General features: G+C 40.0%; 1 protein-coding gene across 3 annotated transcripts in view; it reads left to right on the forward strand.

Moving 5' to 3' along the window:
• The window catches only part of EPB41L4A (erythrocyte membrane protein band 4.1 like 4A), a 137914-nt gene extending 114717 nt beyond the window's left edge, over positions 1 to 23197 (forward strand). For all 3 annotated transcript variants that reach the window (XM_074856224.1, XM_074856226.1, XM_074856225.1), the window contains 7 exons: positions 1257 to 1334; positions 8559 to 8678; positions 14331 to 14378; positions 15020 to 15088; positions 15967 to 16077; positions 16931 to 17012; positions 18545 to 23197. In XM_074856224.1, coding sequence (XP_074712325.1) covers positions 1257 to 1334; positions 8559 to 8678; positions 14331 to 14378; positions 15020 to 15088; positions 15967 to 16077; positions 16931 to 17012; positions 18545 to 18673 — 637 coding nt within the window. In that variant the 3' untranslated portion in view covers positions 18674 to 23197. The remainder of the gene's footprint in view (positions 1 to 1256; positions 1335 to 8558; positions 8679 to 14330; positions 14379 to 15019; positions 15089 to 15966; positions 16078 to 16930; positions 17013 to 18544) is intronic.
• The last annotated feature ends 316 nt before the right edge of the window (positions 23198 to 23513 follow it).

Raw genomic sequence — 23513 nt, forward strand, 5'->3', positions numbered from 1 at the left:
CATCAGGAGTTATCCCCTTATATCTTCTACTTCATGCCCAGACACCTCAGATGAAAATTTCTGTTATCCATTGCAGCAAAACCATCACTGATTCTAACTCTGGATATATCTAAATCCTTTTAGGTCAGCTCATGTTAATATTGGTCAATTTCACCCATTAATCAGCTGGGCCGTCAGTGTTGCAGAGAAACATGTGTCTTTGGAGGCATTCAGAGACTATCATCGCACTGAAAAATGGTCCAAACCAGGTTTTGATGAGAGTGCCATTTTTTAGGACCTAGCCCAGCAGTACAGTAACAGACCCCTGGCTTCTAGGACCAGGGCCCTGACAGCTGGTCTGTCTGCTCCAAAATGTTGATCAGTGGCAATCAAGGATTTAAGGGTCTCTCTCAGATAGTAGTGGCCAAGCATTTCTGTCCACTGGGAGGAGTTTGCCTCCAGGTAGTCATATGCCCGTTTTCTTCTTGAAGTTCAACATCAGCCTGTTCCACCAGTCTTTTTCAGTAACAAATGATCAAAGCCGTAAATGTCACCTTGCCGTTTGAGGCTTTGCAGTTAGAGGTGATACAGAAGTAACTGCTTTATTTCTTTTTCCTCACGTGACATACCATCTTTGTAGCTGTGCATTGGGTTATCCCAAAGCTGTGCTGGTACCCACATCTGTCAATGTGTGCACTTCAGCCTTTCTGTGTTTATAAAGATCAGCAGAATCATAGTGTTGGTGGTATTCCATACTGCCTAACACTTGAAAAATGATACGAACTTACTAGAAGCCAGATGGAAGTTGAGGTGGGTAAAAAAAGATAGATCTGATGAGCATTTTTTTTGCCTTCGGAACCTGTATCATTTCTCTTCGGTGTCCTACAAATATGCAAGAAGAAAGAGCCAGAATACATACAGTTTAAAGATAAAACGTTTCACACCTCAAAGAAACATTTCACTGTGGCATATACACAAAGAATGCTGAGAGGTAAAATAAAACAAACAAACAAAAATGCAGTGCAATTATTCAAAAGGCAAATAGCACTCACCTGACACTGCACTCTTGAGTGCACTACTTTTGAAGCAGTTATTCCTAATCAGTTAATGAGAAAAAGATAATATGACTTCCAGGTGTAGACAAGCCTTCTCGAGTCTTTTAATTCTGATTTTCTTAGTAATGTCTTTGCAGTGTTGTTCATTCCTTGTTTAGAACTTCAGTACTTTTGACATTAGTAGGTAAATGCATCTTGAGATGTTGCTTTTCTCCTCTCCAGATCACGGTCTCGCTGTAACACCAGCAGTGGCAGTGAATCAGAAAATTCCAACAGAGAGCATCGGAAGAAGAGAAACAGGTGACCTTTATATATTTTAGACATAGAGACATGAAACACAAAAAAATGGAGATGGACTTTTCTGAGATAGACCTAGTAAGAAGGAATCTAACATGTTTTATATGTATATAGTCCTCCTGAGGCAGCTTAAGGTCATTGTTTGAATAAGAAGAGAAATAATTGCCAAAACATATATATATCATAGGTGTATGCAATAAATGCGTACACTCGTGTTGCTTGGGAAGAACTCATTAACAACAGCAAAATCAAATATGGGGCACATCTACCAAAGACTTGCAATATTAATGCAAATAAAGTGGATAATGGTGATGACAAGATATTCACAGCACATACGTAATACCTCAAAAATTTCAAGTGCAGAATTTTAGCAGAAAATAAATTTTTGAGGAGAATAGTAAAAATATTTTAATGGATCTGAAACTAGTGTTGTTTTTAAATGCATGCATTTAATTTTATAAATATTTTTATTTTCCAAAATGTAAAGTGTGGGCCTCAACCCAAAATGTGTACAGCATCAGCTTTTAATAGGACAACAGTAGTTAATATCAAGTGATGCTAGCAAGTTTTGTTTTCTGTGTCCTACTTTTCTTGTTCTTGATATGAAAAAGTTAGCATAGCAACTAATTTATTGTAGAAAAAAATTTCCTTTAAAACTGCAGCTTTTATGTTGCATTTGAGATAACAGCATTTGAGAGTTATTTATCAAAATGTATTTCTAAAAAGCACATAGAATTTCTTCATATTGCATAAACAGAGCATAAGAGAAATGTCACTGGACAAAAAAAGAAATTATTTAACGAAAATTTTCTAAAGCTTGTCTGCACAAGCTGCTGTAGTTTCTTGTTGTCTCACATGCAGTACTATGAGTGATAAATGTTTTTCAGATATTTGGAAGCTCTTCAAAATATATGCTAGATATTGCTGTGTAAGTATGCATTGTAGTAATATTTTAAGCATGACTTGCAATAGTTAGAGATGCTAAAAATCACTGTGACTTTCAGATGGGCTGGTATAAAGCATATCTGAGCCATGCCATGAGATTTCTTTGGACTGTACTTAAATTAGAGCACTGTCTTGTGAGATACTAGGCTAACAATAATCTAGGAAGATCCAATGCATGGAAGATTTATTTTCCAGGTGAGCTCTGATGTTTGAATGAAATGCTGAGTATAGTTTCAGTGATCAGTAGGTAAATGGTATTTTGTATTCCTTCCTCTTGGAACACTCTTGCCAGGTTTTTTGCTTCTCTGAAACTTCATGTTCAGAGAGCTCCACAAACAAGTGAAGGAAATTAGAGACTGATTGCAAGAAGCTTCTTGCAATATAAAGATTGAATTGTAAGAAGGATGAAGTACCACTTATCATTTTCTGAAGAAAAAAAAAGGGCCTTTACCAACCCTTCCTCACCTCATGGAAAAGTGCTTAAAATTAAAAAGAAAAAAAAAATCAATTTGTGTGGATTGTTTTATGTTTTTCACATTTTCAGAATTATAAGATACATCAAAAATGTTAATGTTGTAGCATCTCTTAGGTGTTCACTTGAAATCAGACCAGATAAGAAGTCATTGTCACTGTTAAAATAAACAAGTACTAAGTGAGCTGGGGCTCTGAGACTTGTTCCTTGTCATCAGGTGCAGGAAAACCACCAGTCATCATGCATTTCTGCATTTTGTTAGCAGCCACAATGGGAATATAATAAGCTGAAGGGACATAGGCACTGAATAGTTTTCCTGTTAGCAGAGCTAAGCTGACCCTAGCAGGCTTAAATGGGACAATATAATGAGGCTTGTAACTGCTGTTACGCAAGTTTTACCTGTTGCATAGGTTAATAGTAATCTATTTCTCAGTATGAGAATCACGTCCCTAGCACAAGAAGACACAAAGTGGTATTGTTTTATTGCAATAAAATGACTGAATACTTACATTACCCGAAAGAATCTGCTTCTCATCGTAGAAGAGTAGAATATTCACATGAGAAGAGATCACTGTGAACTATTTATTAGATGAAAACAAATTATCAGAGAAAAACAGAAATGCAGGTGAGAACTTCTGAAGGGACAACTGGAAAAAGGTTAGGGAGAAACTCCTTACTTGATCTCAATCAGCGTTTAAGGTTTCACTCCATCATATGAATGTTTTATCCTAAGCAGATGTTCATATGGAATTGAGGAAGAACATATGATGAACATATTTCAATCATAGAAGAAATGTATTTGCTTTTTTTAATACTGTGGTCAAAATTTATTGTGTGAATAAAAATATATTAAACTAGTAGACAATGTGTATTGGAGCATAGTCTTCTACTTGACTACACTTAGAAGATCCATCTGATTAGAATCACAGAATGACTGAATGGTTGGCAGGGTCTTCTGGAGGTCATCTGGTCCAACCCCCCTGTTCAAGCAGGGACACCTAGACCCAGTTGCCCAAGACCATTCCCAGATGGCTTTTGTGTATCTCCAAGGAGGGAGACTCCACCACCTCCCTGGGCAACCTGTGCCAGTGCTCAGTCACCCTCACAGGGAAAAAGCGTTTCCTGATGTTCAGAGGGAACCTCCTGCGTTTCAGTGTGTGCCCATTGCCTCTGGTCCTGTCACTGGGCACCACTGAAAAGAGCCTGGCTCTGCCCTCTTTGCACTGTCCCTTCAGGTGTTTAGATACATTGATGAGATCCTTCCCGATCCTTCTCTTCTCCAGGCTGAACGTCACAGCTTTCTCAGCCTGTCCTCCTAGGAGAGATGCTCCAGTCCCTTCATCGTCTTGGTGTCCCTTCAATGTGTCCATGTCTGTCTTGTACTGAGGAGCTGAGAACTGGACTCAGCACTCCAGGTGTGGCCTCACCAGTGCTGAGAAGAGGGGAAGGACCACCTCCCCTGACCTGCTGGGAACACTTCTCCTAATGCAGCCCAGGACATCATTGGCCGTCTCTGCCACAAGAGCACGTAATTGGCTCATATTCAACTTGGTGTCCACCAGGACCTCCAAGGCCTTTTCTGCAAAGCAGCTTCCCAGCTGGGTGTCACCCAGCATGTACTGGTGCCTGTGGTTGTTCCTCCCCAGGTGCAGGTCTTTGCAGTTCCCCTTGATGAACTGTGTGAGGTTCCTGTTGGCCCATTTCTCCTGCCTGTTGTGGTCTCTTGGGATGGCAGCACAACTGTCTGGTGTAGCAACCTGTCCTCCCAGTTTGGTGTAATTTGTAAACTTGCTGAGGGTGCGCTCTGCCCTATCATCCAGATCATTTATGAAGATGTTAAACAGGATTAGACCCAGTATTGACCCCTGGGATACACTACTAATTAATGGCCTCCAACCAGACTTTGTGCCACTGATCACCATCTTCTGGGTCTGTCTGTTCAGCCAGTTTTCAATGCACCTCACTGACTGCTCATCCAGCCCATACTTCAAGAGCTTCTCTATGAGGATCTTGTGGAGAGGCAGTATTGAAAGCCTTCCTGAAGCCAGATAGACAATGTCCACTGATAGCCCCTCATCTACCAAGCCAGTCATTTTGTTGTAGAAGTTTCTCGAGTTGGTAAAGCATGACTTCTCCTTGGTGAATCCATGCTGACTACCCCTTGGTACTTTCTTGTCCTTCATGTGCCTGGAAATGGTTTCCAGGATTAGCAGCAACATCACCTTTCTGGAGATTGAGGTGAGGCTGACCAACCTGTAGTTCCCCAGGTGCTCCTTCTTGCCCTTCTTGAAGACATGAGTGTCATTTTCTTTCCTCTAGTCTTGGGCACTTCTGCCAGTTGCCATGATCATTCAGAGATTGTTGAGAGAGGCCTTGCAGTGACATCAACCAGCTCCCTCTACACCTGTTGGTCCATAGACTTATGTATGCCCAGTTTGCTTAAGTCTTCCCTGACCTGATCCTCTTTCACCAGGGTTATGTCTTCCTTGCTCCAGCCTTTCCCCCTGGTCTCTAGGGCCTGGAATTTCTGAAGGCTGGTCTTGCTAGTAAAGACTGAGATGAAGAAGGTATTCAGTACCTCAGCGTTTTCCATGTCCTGTGTCACCAGCTCCTCTGCCTCATTCAGCAGTGGGCCCTCGCCTTCCTTTTGTCACCTCTCTACTTATAGAAGCCCTTCTTGTTGCCTCTGACATTCCTGGCCAGATTCAATTCCATTTGAGCTTTGGCTTTCTTAACCTTGTTCCTGCATGCTCGGACAATGTCTGTGTATTCCTCCAACATTACCTGCCCCTGCTTCCATGTTCTGCATGCTTCCTTTTTGTGTTGAGCTTTGCAAGGAGCTCCTTGTTCTTCCATGCAGGCCTCTTGGCATTTTTGCCTGACTTCCTACTCACTGGGATGGACTTTTCTTGAGCTTGGAGGAGGTGATACTTGCATATTAACCAGCTTTCTTGGGTCCCTTTTCCCTCCAGGGCCTTAACCCACTGGACTTTTCCAAGGAGATCTTTGAAGAGGCAGGAGCCTGCTCTCCTGAAATCCAGGGTTGTGACCTTGTTTTTTTCCCTCCTCTTTCCTCTTAGGGCTCGGAATTCCACCATCTCATGGTCACTGCAGCCAAGGCTGCCTTTGACCTTCACATCTCCAACAAGCCCGTCTTGTTTTACATTGTACCTAAATGATAACTTTGCACTCAGATATTTTGAATGAGGTTTGAAGAATCAAATCTTCAGATTGTCTTAAGAGAATTTATCATTGCATAAACATATAATCTGAAATGGGGAAACATATCTCAAAGTCAACAGATGAGTGATGATAGTCTTATGACCTTCCGTTTTACCATCAAGTCTTCCTGCAAACAGCACCTAATTTGCCACTGTGATAGCTATTAATCTCAATTGGATTTATTTCATATGCCAGTAAAAAGGATTTTTTTCTGTAAGGCATAAATCAACTTGTTCCCTTGTGGGAGCAAAAAGTGAAAAGAGTGAAAGGGAAGTTGTAATGGACTTGGAGTATAAGGGCAACACTTTCTTGTCAAAAATACATTTAAACTAGAAATTCACATTTTGAGTTAAAATTTCCACTTTTTTTTTTTTTTTTTGGTTGTCACCTGTGTTGCTTAAGATTTTGCCCCCAAATTTTTATGATTTGATCATTGCATCTAAGTAGTGTAATTTATGTAGAGATTGTGTTACCTTGGTCATCCTTTACATGTGAGCGTAGTACTTTTCTTTGCAGCTGCAAAATGAATGCTTTGTTTCTTTGCATTTCCATCTAGTAAGAGTTCTGCAGTACAACAGTACTTCACTACTTGTTTTAATAGTTGCCACGCTTCTTTATGTATTCATATTTTCGGTATTTTGCTCAAATTATAGAGATAAAGAACAGTGATGAACGCTGTAGTATGTTACAAGTAGAAGAAAGTAGGCAGAGTAGAAACACAAAGTACTTGGGGGTAAATGAATGCATTGCTAAGGACTGTGCTTGCCATGCAGCAGTAGATGCTCATCTACTAGATTAGTAGAAGGGACCGAATCAGAAATGATGTGTTTACTCCCTTAACAAGAGGGTCAGTGTGGAAGTGTGGCTTCACAGAGGTGTAGGATCTCGTGCTCTGTGCCGGAGTACAGACCTTGTGCTCTTCTGCATTGTGTGAGTTTCCTGAGAAGAATGAGTAGCTCTTGGTTATTTTACGGCAAGCATCTTAATGCCTCCCTCAGAGCACAGCTGTCTACTTGACCTGTTAGGAGTTGTTTGGGAGAGATGGGGCGAGGTACTGGCAAGCAGTCAGACCCACGACCCACAGCAGCAGCGCTGGTCTGGCAGCCACGTGTCTTCTTTTGCAAGTGACTGCTGTATGTGGGGGGCAGTTGATTGTGTTTATACCATGTGGGGTGATTGCTGTCTCCACAAATTGGATTATTTAGGATGAAAATCACAATTCATTACTTGTTGCTGTTTGAGTTCTTCTACTAAATCCTTTGCAGTTTATGTTGATCCCCATCACCAGATTACAGGTTTAAAAAGATTTACTCAGAAATCAAAACTGATGTTGCGGTCTTCTCCAGATGCTCAGTACCATTTGGTAGAATTGTGACCGTTTACAGTAGTTGAGGATCCAGCTCAAAGTTCATTACATATGCAAAAGAATAACTGATGAAAGGAAGAGCCGCAGCCTGTGTAGCCAGTTTAGCCTGATACAGTTCAAAACTCAAGGAGAAGGGTACATCTGTAGTGAAGATCAAAAACAACAGCATGCTTTGCATTTCCTATCAGTCACATCTCCAGTGTAATCTCTTTATCTCTGTTGGCTTGTTTGTTTGTTCTATCTGTCACTCTTCCCATTTTTTGTTATGCTCCTCTGATTTCTTCAGTATGCCAGTCGTACTGTCCTATGAGAACCACTATGAGTGGTATATTTCAGGGTTGTTTCTAAATCCCTGCTGAATTTTAAATTCACTGCTGTGACCAAGCATATCCATTTGTTCACCTTAGCACTTCATCATGCTACTTACATCTACAACCCCAAAACTGTGATGCATCTGTAGAGCTTTGAATGGCCAAACAATGGCACGCAGGTTGGCCTAGCTGTTGTGTCATTGTGTCACTGCTAACAAACATGCTGAATTTATAGGATTTTGACATTTGGTTTAATTTGTACTACGTTTTGATAATGGATTCATGGATTTAAAAAAAAAAAAAAAAGCACACAAGCAGAGACAGGGGCCACAGCCACAGGAAATGGTGCAGAATGGGTGCAATGGCAGGATTATATGTGTCTGGGGCATCCAGGGAGATCTGCATGCAGCCTGAGCTTTGTTCAAGTCCGGGTGAAGAGACCGCTTCCTCTGAGCGGGAACTTGCCAAAGGCATCCCTGGGGGACTTTCCCTGGATCCTAGGAAGGTTCGTGCTGCAACAAAGCATTTGAAAAAGTTGTAGCAGTAGAGCCATGTATCATGATGTGGCGCTTACACTTGCTGTAGATGAAGTGGGCAAGACTATGTAACCAGGAAAAAATTTCTAGATGTTTGGCTTAGGCTGGGAAGACAAATTCAAGTTGTGGGTCTGTTCTTAATGGCCTGTGTAGTTTCATTTTTGGCTTATGCTGTTTTTAACATCTGAATTTTCTTTAATACAGGTTCTTATATTTTAATGTGGTTTGGGAACATTAATTAAAATATAGCAAAATGAAAAGTTAAAGTATTGCATTGCAGTAGTTGGATTTTTGTGGGGAAAAAAATACCCCATTGGTTCTCAGAGCATCCTGCAACAGAGATCTCAGACTAGACTGCCGGTACTTCTTTTGCAGATTACGGCAAGAGAATGACATGGTTGACTCAGCTCCTCAGTGGGAAGCTGTCCTACGGAGACAAAAGGAGAAAAACCAGGCAGATCCAAACTACCGGCGATCCAGGCACAGATCACGATCGTATGTAACCCTTGCCCTCTTTGACGTGAAAATCAAGGCTGCTTTAGCATGTTAAAAAGCAGGAGGAATATCTTCAGTGTGGTGGCCCTCAGCTGCTGAGAAACAGAGACTTTCACATGGCACATTCTCACATTAGCAGATTTGTCTTTGTGGTCAAATCCCCTTCATTTAGTGGTTTGAATTTCAGGGCACAAATAATGCAGGAAGGACTTCGTAACAGAGCTGGTCAAGAACTGTCTCCATCACCTTGCATGGAGTCCTGGACAGTTTTGTGACTTATTGAATGTTAGTTCTGTAATGGGGACAGTGATTCCCCTCTTCTGGGCAGCAGGTCTGTGAAAACATTCAGATTTTGTGTGATAGGTGCAGGTTTTTTTGTGAAATACATGAACACTTGTTTAATCATATAATGTCTGTGGTATTGTTCCAGATGAGACCAGCTGCAGATGTCTCCATGTCAAATTACCACTGGCAAGCAGCAGTCAGTGATTTAATGTATCTTGATGCCAGAATTTCAATGAGGAGCCGTGCTGTTCCTTCTGACAGCCGGTTTTGGCATGGTGAAGTTGTCAGCTTCTAAAATTTGTTTTCTCAAACTAATGAAAATGCTGGTTTCTTTTACTTTATATTTGTCTTCTAATGGCTTGTTTTGGGGGTATAGACACACTGTTTTGTATCATGTTTGTGTCCAGCCTAATCTGCCATCCAAGCAACTGTCCAAAGCAGCACCAGCATCAGCGTGCCCAGCAGACAGGGCAGGGCAGGGCAGGGCAGGGCAGGACTCATGGTGTTGAAGAGTGCCAGGAGAGCATCTATGAGGCACTGAAAGAGAAGGCAAGAGAGAGCAGTCTTTGAAACTGTATCCCCACTCTCACTGCCTGGTTAACGTGGATGAGTTGCCTGCCCTGATGCTGATGGTGCAATGTGTGACCTCTATAACACACTTAACACAGGTACTTCCTGTTAATGTCTTTTCTTAGATGTACATTTCATGTTAAGACTTACCAAGAGAAAATGTGTAGTGCCTTAAATGATTATTTCATTCATACCCCTTGAAACTGTAATCTGCGCTGAAATTTCCAGTACTAAAATCCACTTGAGTTCTGTTTTCAGTTGCCCATGTTGCTAGAACTCGTTTCTGTCTCCAGTTTCATGGTGTACAGTTTTCATTCTTTTATGAGAAATAGAATTTGCCATTAAAATTCCAAATGTTGGAATTTCTACTGTAACTGGCTTTGCACAGACTTGTTCACTTTCAGCTGCACAAAAGTCAAATGTTACTAGGTGTAATTGTACAATGATGTATTACTAAAAATCAGGAATATTAAAACTCACTTGTATGGAATCCACAAAATATAGCTGGTTAAGTTTGATTTACATTTTTTACTGTATACAGAAAATGCTGTAAACTAGGATATGTACTGAGTTAATAATGGTTAGATAAATTTATAGGCAACTTTTCTTTTTTCCCATAGGCCAAGTAAATTTCATTGCTTGGACAGCACGGGCTCCCTCTTGTGGCTAACTTAATTTATGAAACGGGTTTTATTTTGCAGCACAGTGACATTCTGAGTTATATTTTATTTAAACTCCTATTAGCAAAAAACATAAAGGTGTAGCATCTTACTTAACAAGGTAAGGTCCTAGAGGAAGCAAAGAAACGAGGAAATCCTGAATATTTTGGATGGCTTCTCATTTGTTTTCCCTACTGTGTCAGTGATCAATGAATTCCTCCTTTTTGTCTCACACTTCAGTTAAAAAAAAAATCAAAACCAGAAAATAAGCCCAGACCTCTGAAGTATGGCAGAGATCCTTAATAGACACAAGTAGGAACTAAAAAAAGTAAAATGGGAGTTCCTTTCAAAGTGCTTTAATAAAAGTTTAGTAAAAGACATTTAATTGTTAACATGCAGTAGGTTATAAGAGCATTAATTTAGTGTGGCTCAGTCGTTTGCTTACAAGACTGGATGCATGTCAGAGGAAAGGGAAATGTGATTCCCTAGGGTGTAGGGTATGGTTGGTTTTGGTTTTAAATCTGGTCATATAGTCATTTCAATTTGCACATTTAACAATTGATACAAAGCCTTCATTTTAGTAGTACAGATAAGTCTTTCACAATAAGTTCCTTATTATAATCAGCCTAATAAGAGATTTCACTTTGGAAGCGTGAAGTAATGGCTGAAATATTTGTTACTGTGCCTGGCACAGTGCATTTCATTTGTTTGATAATGAGTATTATTAATCACTGGTGGTGGTGAGGTGGTGTCTCCTTGGTCTCAGGAATAAAAATATTTGACAACAATTTGACCTTTCTTTCTCCTAAAGGAATCAGCAAATAGAGAGAGCTCCCAATTCTAGTTCTACAGGGTTTATTTTCAAGAGTTCATGTAAAACATCTGTGTAGCCAAAGGGCTTTTTTTAATTAAGAAGAATGGCCATTAAAATTCCATGGCTATTTAAATTTACCATTTGTGACTCAAACTGAAATATTAATAAGGGTGCAGATGCAGACACAAAAAATAATGTAGACCTTATTAATGTGTAGAGTTGTTCGAGCTTGTGAAAATTATATAAAAATAAACAAAAAAACCCCTGGAGACTCACCACTTACTGGTAATTCCCATTAGGTTTCCTGTGCATTAGAGAATCTGGTTAGTGTACAAATTGTCCAGAAGCTGTTGATTCAGATACTGCAATAGGACAATCTGAGTATACATTATGTGTCAAAACTGTTAGTTCTAAAAAAATTCACAGTAAAAGGTGAAAACAAAGTGAAAGAGGGATTGTGATTTGGCTTTAAAGATTTAATAGATGGATTGCTTTGCTGTGGGCTGTTAAGAACTATACAAACACGAATTTCCTATTTGGTATATGCAGTACGTACATTTCATCTAAACAAGACCTTTCTTTTTGTAGACTTTTCTTCATTTTGCCTTTAAAGGAAGCAGGAACCGGCTTTGGAAGGAAAATACTTCTATTAAGAGACTTTATCTGTATCATATTTCTGGATATTCTTTTGTGGGGAGTTAACTTGAACAAATGCTTTGAGGTTATCCCAGTATGGTAACACTTCTTAAACAGATGGAAAATAAACAATGTTGAGATGGGAATTCATAAAAGCAGTTTGCTCTGAGGAATCATAGTGTTTAGCCCCTTTCCTTTTTTTTTCATGGGATGCCATATTTCTAAACCCGTATTTTACAGCAGTGGTTTCCATATCAGTGTATTTGCAGGGGTGGAAGGAGGGATAATGGCAGAGATCACAGAATTAAATGCCTGGAGCTGGCTGCAGAAGGCAGGAGGCAGAATTCCTAGAAAATGGAGAAACGAAGATGACTTCTTGTTTAACCACTCTTTTTCCGCATTGCCCCACAAATTAATATTTCTTATTGTAGGTGAGGCTTCACATGATGTTTGGTGATACACGAGACTTAAGGCCACATCCTGAACTGTTGTATTTCTATGAATAAGTAAAAGCCGTGAGCTGATCAGATGGGTCAGTGGTGTGTACAATACTCTGCTTTGTGGGGATCCTGGGTTTGGGAGTGGCCTTGGGGTTTTGCTTCCTCAGGCAAACTAGGGCCTGTAAGCATTACAAAGACTCCCTGGAGAAGCAGCCCTTTTTTCCATAAGCTTTTGCATTCCCCACTGCCTGATTGTTGAGCCTTGGAAGAGGATGCCTATCTTTCCAGCTCCAGGGTGAATGCAGGTTTTGTAGCTGCTATTTTGTGAGCAGGAGGTTGCATGGAAGAAGAAATCAATTCAAAACTGAGGGGTCAAAAAGGCTGTTAAATGCCACTGCATACCAGGCTATTTCATCAGGGAGTTAAAAACAGCACAGACAGACGTAAGAAGGAGAGAAGGAGACAGGAGAAGTGAAAATCAGAGAAAATGAAATGCGTTATAATAAACGCAAATGCAATGCCACAAAAAGCTCTGAATGTTGAGAAAAACCAGACTGCAAGATACTGTGGCCATAGCTGTTGCTGTCATGAGGACCTGAGTCGTCAGAGTGGGCAGCAGAGCAGTCCGTCAAGGACGGGAATTGTCTGGGGTGACTGCATCACACTGCTTAGAAAGCCATCACCACCTTGGAACCTGAGAAGGTTATGGATTAGTTCATATTAGTCCCACTAGGGAATCATAAATGTAAGGTTGTTTCTCACTTTTCTGTCTCTTCCTGGTATTTATAGTGCAATAAAGTAGTATCTCCCAGTACTTCTGCCACTGTAACATCTAAAAAAAACCCAAAACATTACCATCCCTAAAGAATCTGCTGTAATAGATTTACTGCAATATAGATGTCTCTGAATATTATTCCTAGGCTGAAGTCTGGAAATGAGCCAAACACAGTAGTGGTGAAGTAAGAAAACAGTGAAACTGTTAGTGCTAAAGAACAGTTTGGAATTATTTCCGATACCGCTCTGTCACTGGTCAAAGGAGAGATGATTTAACAGATGCTAAAATGCAGAACTCTGCTGTCCTCCTTGATGTTCATTTATATTTGGATTATATGACTCCAAAAGCATCTCTGAATATAATAGGCCCTTTTTGTTTAAGGAAAAAAGCAGCAAGCTGTATGATCTGATTATGTGACTTCAGTGGGAACTGCATGTTGAGTCTGTCTAAAAGTTGCATTCCTCACATGTCAGATGGTATGGAACAGTCTAGCTGCTGACACTGAGTTTGTATAATCCCAATGAAAAGAGTTATCTGATACCTCCATGCACATCTAGTCCCTGCCACTGTGTAAAATGCTTAGTTAATCTATTACTCTGCATGGGTTTTGGTGAATTCTAGATTCAGCTTCAGCAACAGTGGTGGTTTTGCTCTAACTCTGCAACAAAAAAGGTTAAGAAAAATAAAAACAAAAGGAATCCACTTTGGAGACAGTCTTCTGTAATTCAGTGGAAAATGTGAGGCATGCCATTCAGGCTTGCTTTGCTACATCTCTGTCTGCAACAGGGAAATTACAATTTTGGCTAAGTACTTTCTCTGTGAATGAAATACTTGCTAAAATACTTGTGTGCAGGAGTATGCATACTTGCTGGTTCCATTTGTTGATTGTTGTTTTTTTTGTCCTGGACATCACAAAGATAAATTAGGTGAGCAGAAGCCCTTCTTGGAAATGACCAGAAAGTGAGAGGCTGTAATGCGATTGCAGATGAGCAATGGGTCGTCTTTACTGGTGCTCACTGGGAATGGCCAGGGATTACTGGTGTGTCAGCCTGGTGTGGCCCGTCCCTTCTCCTGCCTACAAAGGGTTCTATGGGCCACAGGACATTTCTGAGGGCCTTTTACAAAAGTGTTATTCCAAAACACATTGTCCTCAGCTGGATAAGGGGTGGCAGTAGCTGGGCATTGATTTGGTTTGAGTTCTTCTGTTTTTTGTATTTTATACATACTCTTGCTGAAGGCTAGTGGAACAGGAATTGTGATTGAGAGCCTGTTGTTCAAGAAATGACTTTTCAGTTGAAATAAAGCAATGAAGTTTAATGCATTTTCTGAGATAACAAACCTTAAAATTGAAGTCCTTGGGATTACATTTACCATGATTTCTGTGTAGTGTCTGTGCTGTTAAAAGTTATTTGAACAGCAACATATCAGATGTGGTTTTCACAGTGCTGCCTCTGTTGTCGTTGGTATTTGTAGGAGAAGCCCAGATGTACAAGCTAAAGAAGAACTATGGAAACATATTCAGTAAGTATGGTCCTTGTAGGGTCTGAGTGACTGCTTGGTTTGCCTCTAATGTTGTTATTTACATCCCCTGCACTGTGGCTGTAAGGCATTACTTTCTGATTCAATTGTGTGCCACAGGAAATGGTGAGGGTGTTAACGACCAGCTGCTATGTGTAGAAGATACTGCAGATCACTGAATGCACTGAATACAGATGACTATTGTATGTAGATGAATTATGAATGAAGAATACAACATTTTAGAGATTTATTCCTCTGTGGCTTCCAGCATGTCCTTGTTTGTAGTACTAACACTTTTAGGATGAGGCCCCATATGCTGTAGAACTACCAGTTAGGAAGGTAGTTAGATATTCTAAAGCATATTCAATGTTCAGTATGCACCATGTTCATATATATTGTGAAGCAACAAGATCAAATTTGCAGGGAGGTGAGAGGAAGGTAGAACAGGATGCAACATGCAGTTCAAGCAATCAGGGTGAAGTTAGACACGTTTCTTAATAGGTTTCCTGTTTTGATGTCAAGATAGCTTCAGGGCTGAGAACAGCTTGTTTCAGTAAATCTTTTGAGCCTAATATAATAAAAATAAGAAGGGTTTGGCAGTTGGTAGCTACTGTTAATTTTTTACTTTGCCTAATCCTTTCTAGGAAGGAGCTTGTGGATCCATCTGGCCTGTCTGAGGAGCAATTGAAAGAAATTCCGTACACTAAAATCGAGTGAGTTTATGTCAGCATTTTTCTTTGTGAATATAAAAGCCCACTTTTCTTATTTTACTGTGAATTCTCTCATACTGTAATGGGATTGGGTTTACACGTAAGCTCTGAATATTTTATGTACTCCAAATGCTCATCTAGGATGGGTTCGGTGAGGATACTTAATAGTTTTAAAACCTAATGTTTTCTCTTTCCAAAATATGAAAAAAATAATCTTCATCTCTCCCTATCTCTCCACACACTTGTGAACCTGCCAGATGTCTGTATGTTCTGTATGCCATCCATCAATCTGTTTTATGTTATACACTACAGAATTAGAGAGAACTGGTTGCAAACAAGCAATCAATTTATTTCCTAAACTTCTGCTTCCTTTTAAATTTTTATTCCAATCATCTAAGGCACTGTTTGACCTGTTCAACCCCTTTCCTTGGTTGTCATGGGCAGCTGCCAGGGCATAGCTGTTTCCTTAAGAATCGACATCTATTTCACTGAGATAATCGCCCATTTGCGATGCCATGTGTCAGTGCAAGCAGCTGCATGTCACAGAAATGGGATCTTTGTTTGTATTACAATGTGTTTCCACAACACTACTAAACAGAAAAGGCTGGTGTTAAAGCTGTATATATTGATGCATTCTTTATTAAGTAGTTTCATTCTCAAATATGGGCATGCCAGTTTGTGACCTTTGCACTTTTAAAGCATTGAATTGCAAGTACAGGACCATAAGAAAAGTATCGGCCTTTTAAATTCAGCCAGTGCAAGAAGCTGTCTGTTACACTTTAGTAAGAAATGGGAGTATCTCTGTCTGCAGTTGAGTTTATGTTTTTGTGCCAGATATCTGGTTTACTAACTTACCATTGTGAATTCTGTGTCTCTCTTAGGACTCAAGGTGACCCAATCCGCATTAGGCATTCACATTCTCCTCGAAGCTACCGTCAGTATCGGCGGTCCCAGTGCTCTGATGGTGAAAGATCTGTCCTGTCTGAAGTGAAGTATGCGAATGTGGTTATTAGCAAAGGACTGGTTTAGTGTGGCCCAAAAGTTGTTCAAAGATCATGGTTAGATCCGGAGTGGCATGAATGTGGTTGGTTGCTGGCATAGGATTCAGACAACCCTCTAAATAGTAGGTCTTCAGAGCTAAATGACTCAAGTATGAAAACATTTCTGGTCTATTCTGGGTCTGAGGCTTGCTTGATCCACTTGGAAGGGAGAAAAACTGAAAAAGCCACAATAAACCTGTATTGCTCTTCGGTGGTAGGTCATGAAGTTGCCTAAGGGATGAGAAACTCATGAGTTGCTTTCCACATGCTTTCATCCTTAATAGACTTTAGACATCATCTGTATTAACTCTGTAATTTGTTTGATGGAAACTCTAGTACAACCCTGTTCAGCAGTGGGTGGATCAGTCTTTCCTAGAAGACTGATTTGTAAAGGGTGTACCTGTGACAGCCACATTCTCAGTTTTATTAAGGCCTTAAATATCAAAAGCAGTCCCCTGATGGTATTACCCCCTCAGAGGCTAGTTTTAGCTGGATGGCACGCTGAAGGAGGTGTGGCACACCCCGATTGCAGGTGAGACTCATCTTGCATGAAGTTTGGCTGCCTCTGTAGACCAGGAGGAGACAGGCCCCTTGAAAAGGGATGGCATGACCTGTGCCCTGAAGGTGCCCACTAACTACTGAGGATCAGCATGATAGCTTTTGGATGTCTAAAGTCAGGTGATAAGCCTTTTGGATTTTGCCTTTCAGATCTATGTAGCTGTCTGGGTCAGTTTCATTATTCTTACTCTGCAGTTATAGTTTACTTCATTATAGCAATATCCATTTTGTAATGTCATAATTGCAGTGCGAAAACTGATCTAGTGCCTCCACTGCCTGTTACACGATCTTCAGATGCAAAAGGTCCCAGCACTCAGTTGACTCAACAGGTTAGTAATTGTGCGTCCTTTGCAATTTTCCTTTTTTTTGAGGGAGAAGGGGGGGTCTAGTGCTTTATTTAAATTAGATATTTGTCAGTAAAAATTAAAGCTGGCTGAGATTTTTTCAGCAGCAGTGTGACTTGAAATTTTACATTTTGCTTATACTGACACTACATTTATATTTCGAAATATATGTAGTTCTGTAGCATATGCCCCTCCTGTGAACACCCGCTTCTGCTACAGGAGGGCTCTTCCCAGTTTGAGTTTGATGCTTGCTTAAGATGATATCCTGTTCTCAACAGGAGGAGAACTAATTTTCACAATTACTTAAAATATGCAAGTGTGCTTGGGATGCAGTTATAATCACAACCTATCACTTTTTCACCTCTTAGAGGTCATAAGAGTTTTGTTGCTTGGGCTTGAAGCATTGCTTCCCCCCCTCTCCAAATGCTGAATTTTTTATGTTAATTGAAATCTGAAAGCGATACAACTTGTCTTTTTAAATGTACTCTCTGGCTTTCATCATACATTATGGTACCATATCTCTCAGCTTTGATAGTTTTATTCAGTTCAAAATGTGGTAAGCAAATTATATTCAAAAAGCACTTGCAGGTCTGTGGTACAAGCACACAAAAGGAAACCAAAACATAGAAGGGAGAATTCCCACGCCAGTCATCGTGTCTGTTAATCTGGCATGTGTTTATACCAAAACCCGCGTGCTGATACGGTATGTAGTGTGGAAACTGCACAGAATACAGTCAGCAAAACATGTCATATTTTATCTTATAAGCAGTTAGAATACCTTAAACTTGAACAATTTTAAAACAGTAAACAGGTATTTTTCACTTCAAAGCTAGCTACAGACTACCAGTTCTTTGATAGGAATTAAGTTCAAGGATATTTGTATTCCTGCATATGATGGAAATTGGAAAAGATGAGCTGTCCTTGATGTTTCTGTAAGGATTTTTCCCATCAGTGAAGGGAAAATTGGTATAGTTAAGGCTAAGCACATTTACGTGCTTTGTAGAAATAGGTAACTTGTGTGATTGAGTCCTGTTCAAAATTCACATTGTCTTATTTTCATTCTTACCCAATACAATGTGGCTTAAATTCATGCCCTGGAAGGAATTAATATTACAATGTTTAGTGTCCACAAACACCTCTCTTTTGTCTCTGCTCCAAATTCCCCTCACAACAGTGGCCATTATTTCCTTGTGAACACTCGCTTGCAGTGTTTTGCTAAATATAAAATACTTAGTCGTGGCATTTCCTGAATAGGAAATATGAATCCAAGTAGCACAAAGGGGCAGCAGCTGGTAGGGGAGAGAAGAAGCAAGAGGGGCAAAAATTTCTGTTTGATCAAATAAATGTAGATGCTTTAATATTCCTGGTGTGTGTATATATATATACATATATATATAAAATATATATATAAATTGCTATATCCTTAGCCTAAGGCTGTCATAGCAGCAGTTATCAAAATACGGTATTTAAATTCCACTATATCTTTTCAGCAACATGTTTTAATTTGTTCCCTTCAGAGACAGAATGGATCTAAAGACAGCTTAATAGAAGAAACATCTCAGCTACCCACTAACAGTGTCGATGGAAAACTCACCACTAAGATCATAAAAACTGTACAGGTGTCACGCTTCAAGGTGGAGACTTGACTGCCATGACTGAAGATGGTGAATGGATTTTTATTCTTTGGAAACTGAGAATTTGTGTGTATATGCAAGGGAAGTAACTGAAGTTGACATGGTAGCAATTTCTTCAGGATACTCAGAAGCGCAGCCTGCTTGCTGGGAAGGCCAAGCGATGACTTTACCACTGACACCATTCTAGTGGTGTGACTGATCGAGGAGAAGCTGCCTAAAGTCTTAGACAACTAGAAAGAAAAGTCTTAGGAAAACTGAATGATCAGCAGTTACATTTCAAAAAAAATGAACAAAAAAATCGCTGCAACAAAACAGGGCTTTATGGTCTGCTCTGTAACTGAATAGCCTTTTTCCAGAAAATGACTGTTAGCTGACATGATGAGGACCAGATGCTTCAAGAGAAGCAAAATAGTCATATTTTTGGCCAATTGTGCAATACAGTGTGATATGGGGAGAATTATCTTCACAATTTTATATGGGGATCAACTTATGTCCTGAGACATAAGGACTAATAGCTCTCAAGGTTTATTTTAGCTTAGCACAACAACAGATGCTTGTGTTGTTAATACAAATGTTGACTCAACGCGTTTTAGCTCAAATATAATAGACTTATTAACACTCTGTAGCAGAGAGTTCCAGAGGTGATACAGACTTAACTTTTCCTTGGCAGTTTTAAGTGTTCTCAATTTGAATGCCCTTTTATCTAAAGGGACTATTTCATTGAACATTCCATACAATAGAAATACATCTATCACCTTACAAGAAACCACACTGGAAAAAGATGGAGAATATGTACTGACCCACCATATTAAGACTGCCTAGCAAGGCACTTAAGTACTGGTTAAATGAAACTTGTAGAAGTAGGGTTTAAGACAGCTAGCAAATAGCCTTTTTTTTTTTTTTTCTTTTAAACTAGATTAGCAGAGTCTGCCTTAATCTTTCATTTGAAATAATCAATGCTAGTACCTTCTGATTCTTTGAGCCATTTCTGCAGTGGTAAAATGACAAAGGCAGTATTTCAGGTATGATAATTGCAATTTTTTTTCTATTGTCACGGTAGGAATAGTAAGTTTTAATGATACTGCACACTGAGTGGTTTAACTTCTAGTACATATCTGAAGTGATGCCTAGCTCTTTTCCTGTCCGATTACTTTGTACAAATAGCTGAAAGTCATTCTTCTGCCTCCCATTTGTCCACAGTCAGCACATGGATGAGCCTTCTGGCATTTGCTAACTTACTAAGAAGCTTAACAAAATCTTTGTGTTGCGAACGTAACTTTTGCTAAGTGTAATCCCCAAACTAAATATTGAATTTGTCAAAGGGCATTGGGAATAGCTGTGGTAGCTCATGTGCTTACATCTGTCCTCCTTAAACTCAAGCCCTACCGCCTTCAGTGATTTCCTGTGATACTGTGTCTTCTACCCCTAGCAACACCACCATACCAGGTGACTGCAGCCCTGTCAGAAAAGTAATACTGTTTGAGACGTGGAGTGCACATAAGGCATCTTAAATTAGGCTTTACAAGAGGCATGGGATTACTAATACACATTTTAACAAAACTGAGAAGTGGAAACCTTGTATGTGTTTTATTTTCTACTTCATTTTTTGATTCTTTTATTGTTTCATGATCTGAGGTGGTCAGAAGGATGCTACTAGCTAGGGTGGTGGCCATACAGTCAGTATATTCATATTACAGTATGGATTGGTCTGCAGGTTGGGAGATGCTGCATCATGCCAGGGAAAGCAGATTGACTTCATAAATAATTTATAAGTTTGATCACTTACTTTGGACAGTTCTGCTACTTCAGTCTCAGTGAACAAATCACAGAATCACAGAATCACCTAGGTTGGAAAAGACCTTGAAGATCATCTAGTCCAACAATTAACCTAACACTGACAGTTCCCAACTACACCATATCCCTAAGCACTATGTCAACCCGACTCTTAAACACCTCCAGGGATGGGGACTCCACCACCTCCCTGGGCAGCCCATTCCAACACCTAACAACCCGTTCTGGAAAGAAATGCTTCCTTCTAGGCTAAACCTTCCCTGGCACAAATTGAGGCCATTCCCTCTTGTCCTATTGCTTATTACTTGGTTAAAGAGACTCATCCCCAGCTCTCTGCAACCTCCTTTCAGGTAGTTATAGAGGACGATGAGGTCTCCCCTCAGCCTCCTCTTCTCCAGACTAAACAACCCCAGTTCCCTCAGCCGTTCATCGTACGACATGCACTTCAGACCCTTCACCAAAAAATCAAAGGGAAGGAAAGAGCTTAGAGCCCCTCTCTGGTAAAAATTCTGTTTTCATGGAGGTTCTTCAGCATTTTCTGAATTTACTACGGATTTCATCTTAGGACATTGTTGGACTTGACTTGGAAGTATTTGCTCAAACCGTTTTGTAAGTCTATTAAATGGTTTCATTGTCATTGCTCCAATTTCAGGTGATCCTTTGGGATCTATTTATGACCTTGTGTAGTATTCTCACAAGCACCAGTTAAAAAAACAAACAGAAAACCCCATCACTGTGGCAAAGATCATGTGATACAGCTTAATCTAGAGCATCACAATCTTTTGGAAGACTACCGAAATAGGACAAACCATACAAGAACTGATTACAGTGTCTGCAATGAAAACCACTCCTTACTTCTTCAGGGTGTTCCAAGCTGGAGCATTGCACGATTGCTTGCAGTCTGTTGCTTTCTAAATCATTACCATTATTCTGCATTCGTTGCTCAGGCACAGGCAAGTAGAACATATGTACTACTTTAGGAGGATTTGTGGTGTTACTGAGAATTCTCTACATAGTGTCCGTATCTTGCCAATCCTCAAATATTCCTCAAGAAGAAAATTACTGTAAGGTTTATATCCAACCTCATGTTTTCCTGTGTTGTCATCTGCCTGTGGGCTTTTGTGTATTATTGCTGGATACCATCAGCCAAGTGCGTGGCATTTTACTTATTCCACTATGTCAGAAAATAGGCTTCTATCTAGTCTAATAGTGATAGGTTTCAATTCTCAAATCACAGGAGAGTTTTTTTGTAATCAAGCCAACTTTTTTGCATTTAAATGAGAAATTTACAGAATCATGGATTTGAGTTAGTGGTCTTCTCTCCAATGAGACTATGTAGGAAGCAGATTTTAGCAAGTCTGGGGCACTACAATAACTGCTTTGTATCCACAAAAGAAAGACTAAATGCCTGTATGACATGTTAAGTGTCAGTGCTGGGACAAGGCAAAACTTGGACAAGGAAGTCATTGTCAGCTTACAGTACAGAAAAAGAAACTTATTCCATATATGTGAGCCTCCTTTCCCTTCAAGCTTCTTTTCCTCAGTCATTTGAGGAAAGGCACCTTTTCTTGTGCTGGTTATTTTGTGAGATGCATACAAGTCATCAATCACTGAAAGGGCTTACTATGTCACACTATGCTCTGTAGCCCTAAACCAGTCCTACATCATCTGTAACTGACTGGCCTGTTACAGCTCTGAGCTACACCTTGCCCTTTCTACTGTCGCTACTCTTCCCTGGCCTTCCTGAGGCTTTCACTGCCTAGAGGCAGTTATGTTTTCAGACCTGGAGTTTGGATGTCAGTCCAAAATGCCTGTACATCCTGATAAGCCAGGCAAAAGACAGGAGATGGATAACCATGTCAGGCAAAGTTTACCCTGGGGTTGGATGCCATACAGACCTCTCCTCACAAGGACTAAGGACTGATATTTGAGACATTCTCATCCTAATTCTGCTTCTAGTCTGCTGAATTGATCTCAGGCCAACAATTTTAACTTTGTGCCTCTGCATTTACCTCTTCTGGGACTTCTTTAAGTGCTAATAAGTTAGGGAACTCTCTCACTTATTAATTGGCAAGACCTACAACAAAGATGTACCTCTTTGCAAAACATATTTTATACAATAAAGAAGGCTTGCTAACCACACTAGAAAACCATTTTTATATATCCCATATTGGTCCCCTTGCTTGTTAGCTGGTTTCTTTCATTAGGACCTAGCCTTGACCTGTTCTTTTCTACACTGTACTTCTTACCAGTATCCCTAACCTTGTAACTCTTATTCTAATCGAGGTCATTATACTGAAGATGTTAACTGGGGGGGGGGGGGGGGGCGAAGAAATCACTACTATTTAAGTTGCCAAATCAATCATCTTTATACAGGTGAATATTGAACTGAATAGATAGCACATTTTCTTTTGGGAAAGCCTGTTTAATTCAAAGCTCCCTAGAAAGATGTTTGAAAACAACATACATAAACATAAAAATGTGATTTGTATGCTCTGTGTACATTAAATATTCATGAAGCAACTCTGTGCTTTATTTTAAATCAAGTTTGATAGATGGCTGTGTCAGTACTTGCATCCAGGTTATTTAAAAGTCAAGTAAAACTTGAATTTTTAGGGGATTCTGTGGTTGCCTGTGTGTCTTATTTACATTACCCACAGGAGCAAAGCCTTTAGAAACACAGATTCATTTGACAACACCATCTGGTAAAAACAGGTGTAGTACCAATTAAAATCCACTTGAGAATACAGCTTCTCCAGATTAAGTATTTCTTCTGGTAGCAGAAAGTTGTCAGCCTAAGTTTTATACTTCCAGTGCATATGTATACTAGTTTCCTTTCTTACCTAAAAATCACCAGAAAGCAACAGCGGACTACATAAGCTGTCAAACCAAGCAGCTTGCAAAGCCAGATGCAAAAGCCAGTGTGGCAGATGCTCTCTCCTTAACATGCCTGTTTTAATTGTCTCCTTGGCAAGAGCTGCAGTGGGTTGACCTTGGCTGGACACCAGGTGCCTGCCAAGCTGCTTTATCACTCCCTCATCATCAGGATGGAGGGAGGGAA

Source organism: Strix uralensis, chromosome Z (assembly GCF_047716275.1).
Source record: "Strix uralensis isolate ZFMK-TIS-50842 chromosome Z, bStrUra1, whole genome shotgun sequence".
NCBI lineage: Eukaryota > Metazoa > Chordata > Aves > Strigiformes > Strigidae > Strix > Strix uralensis.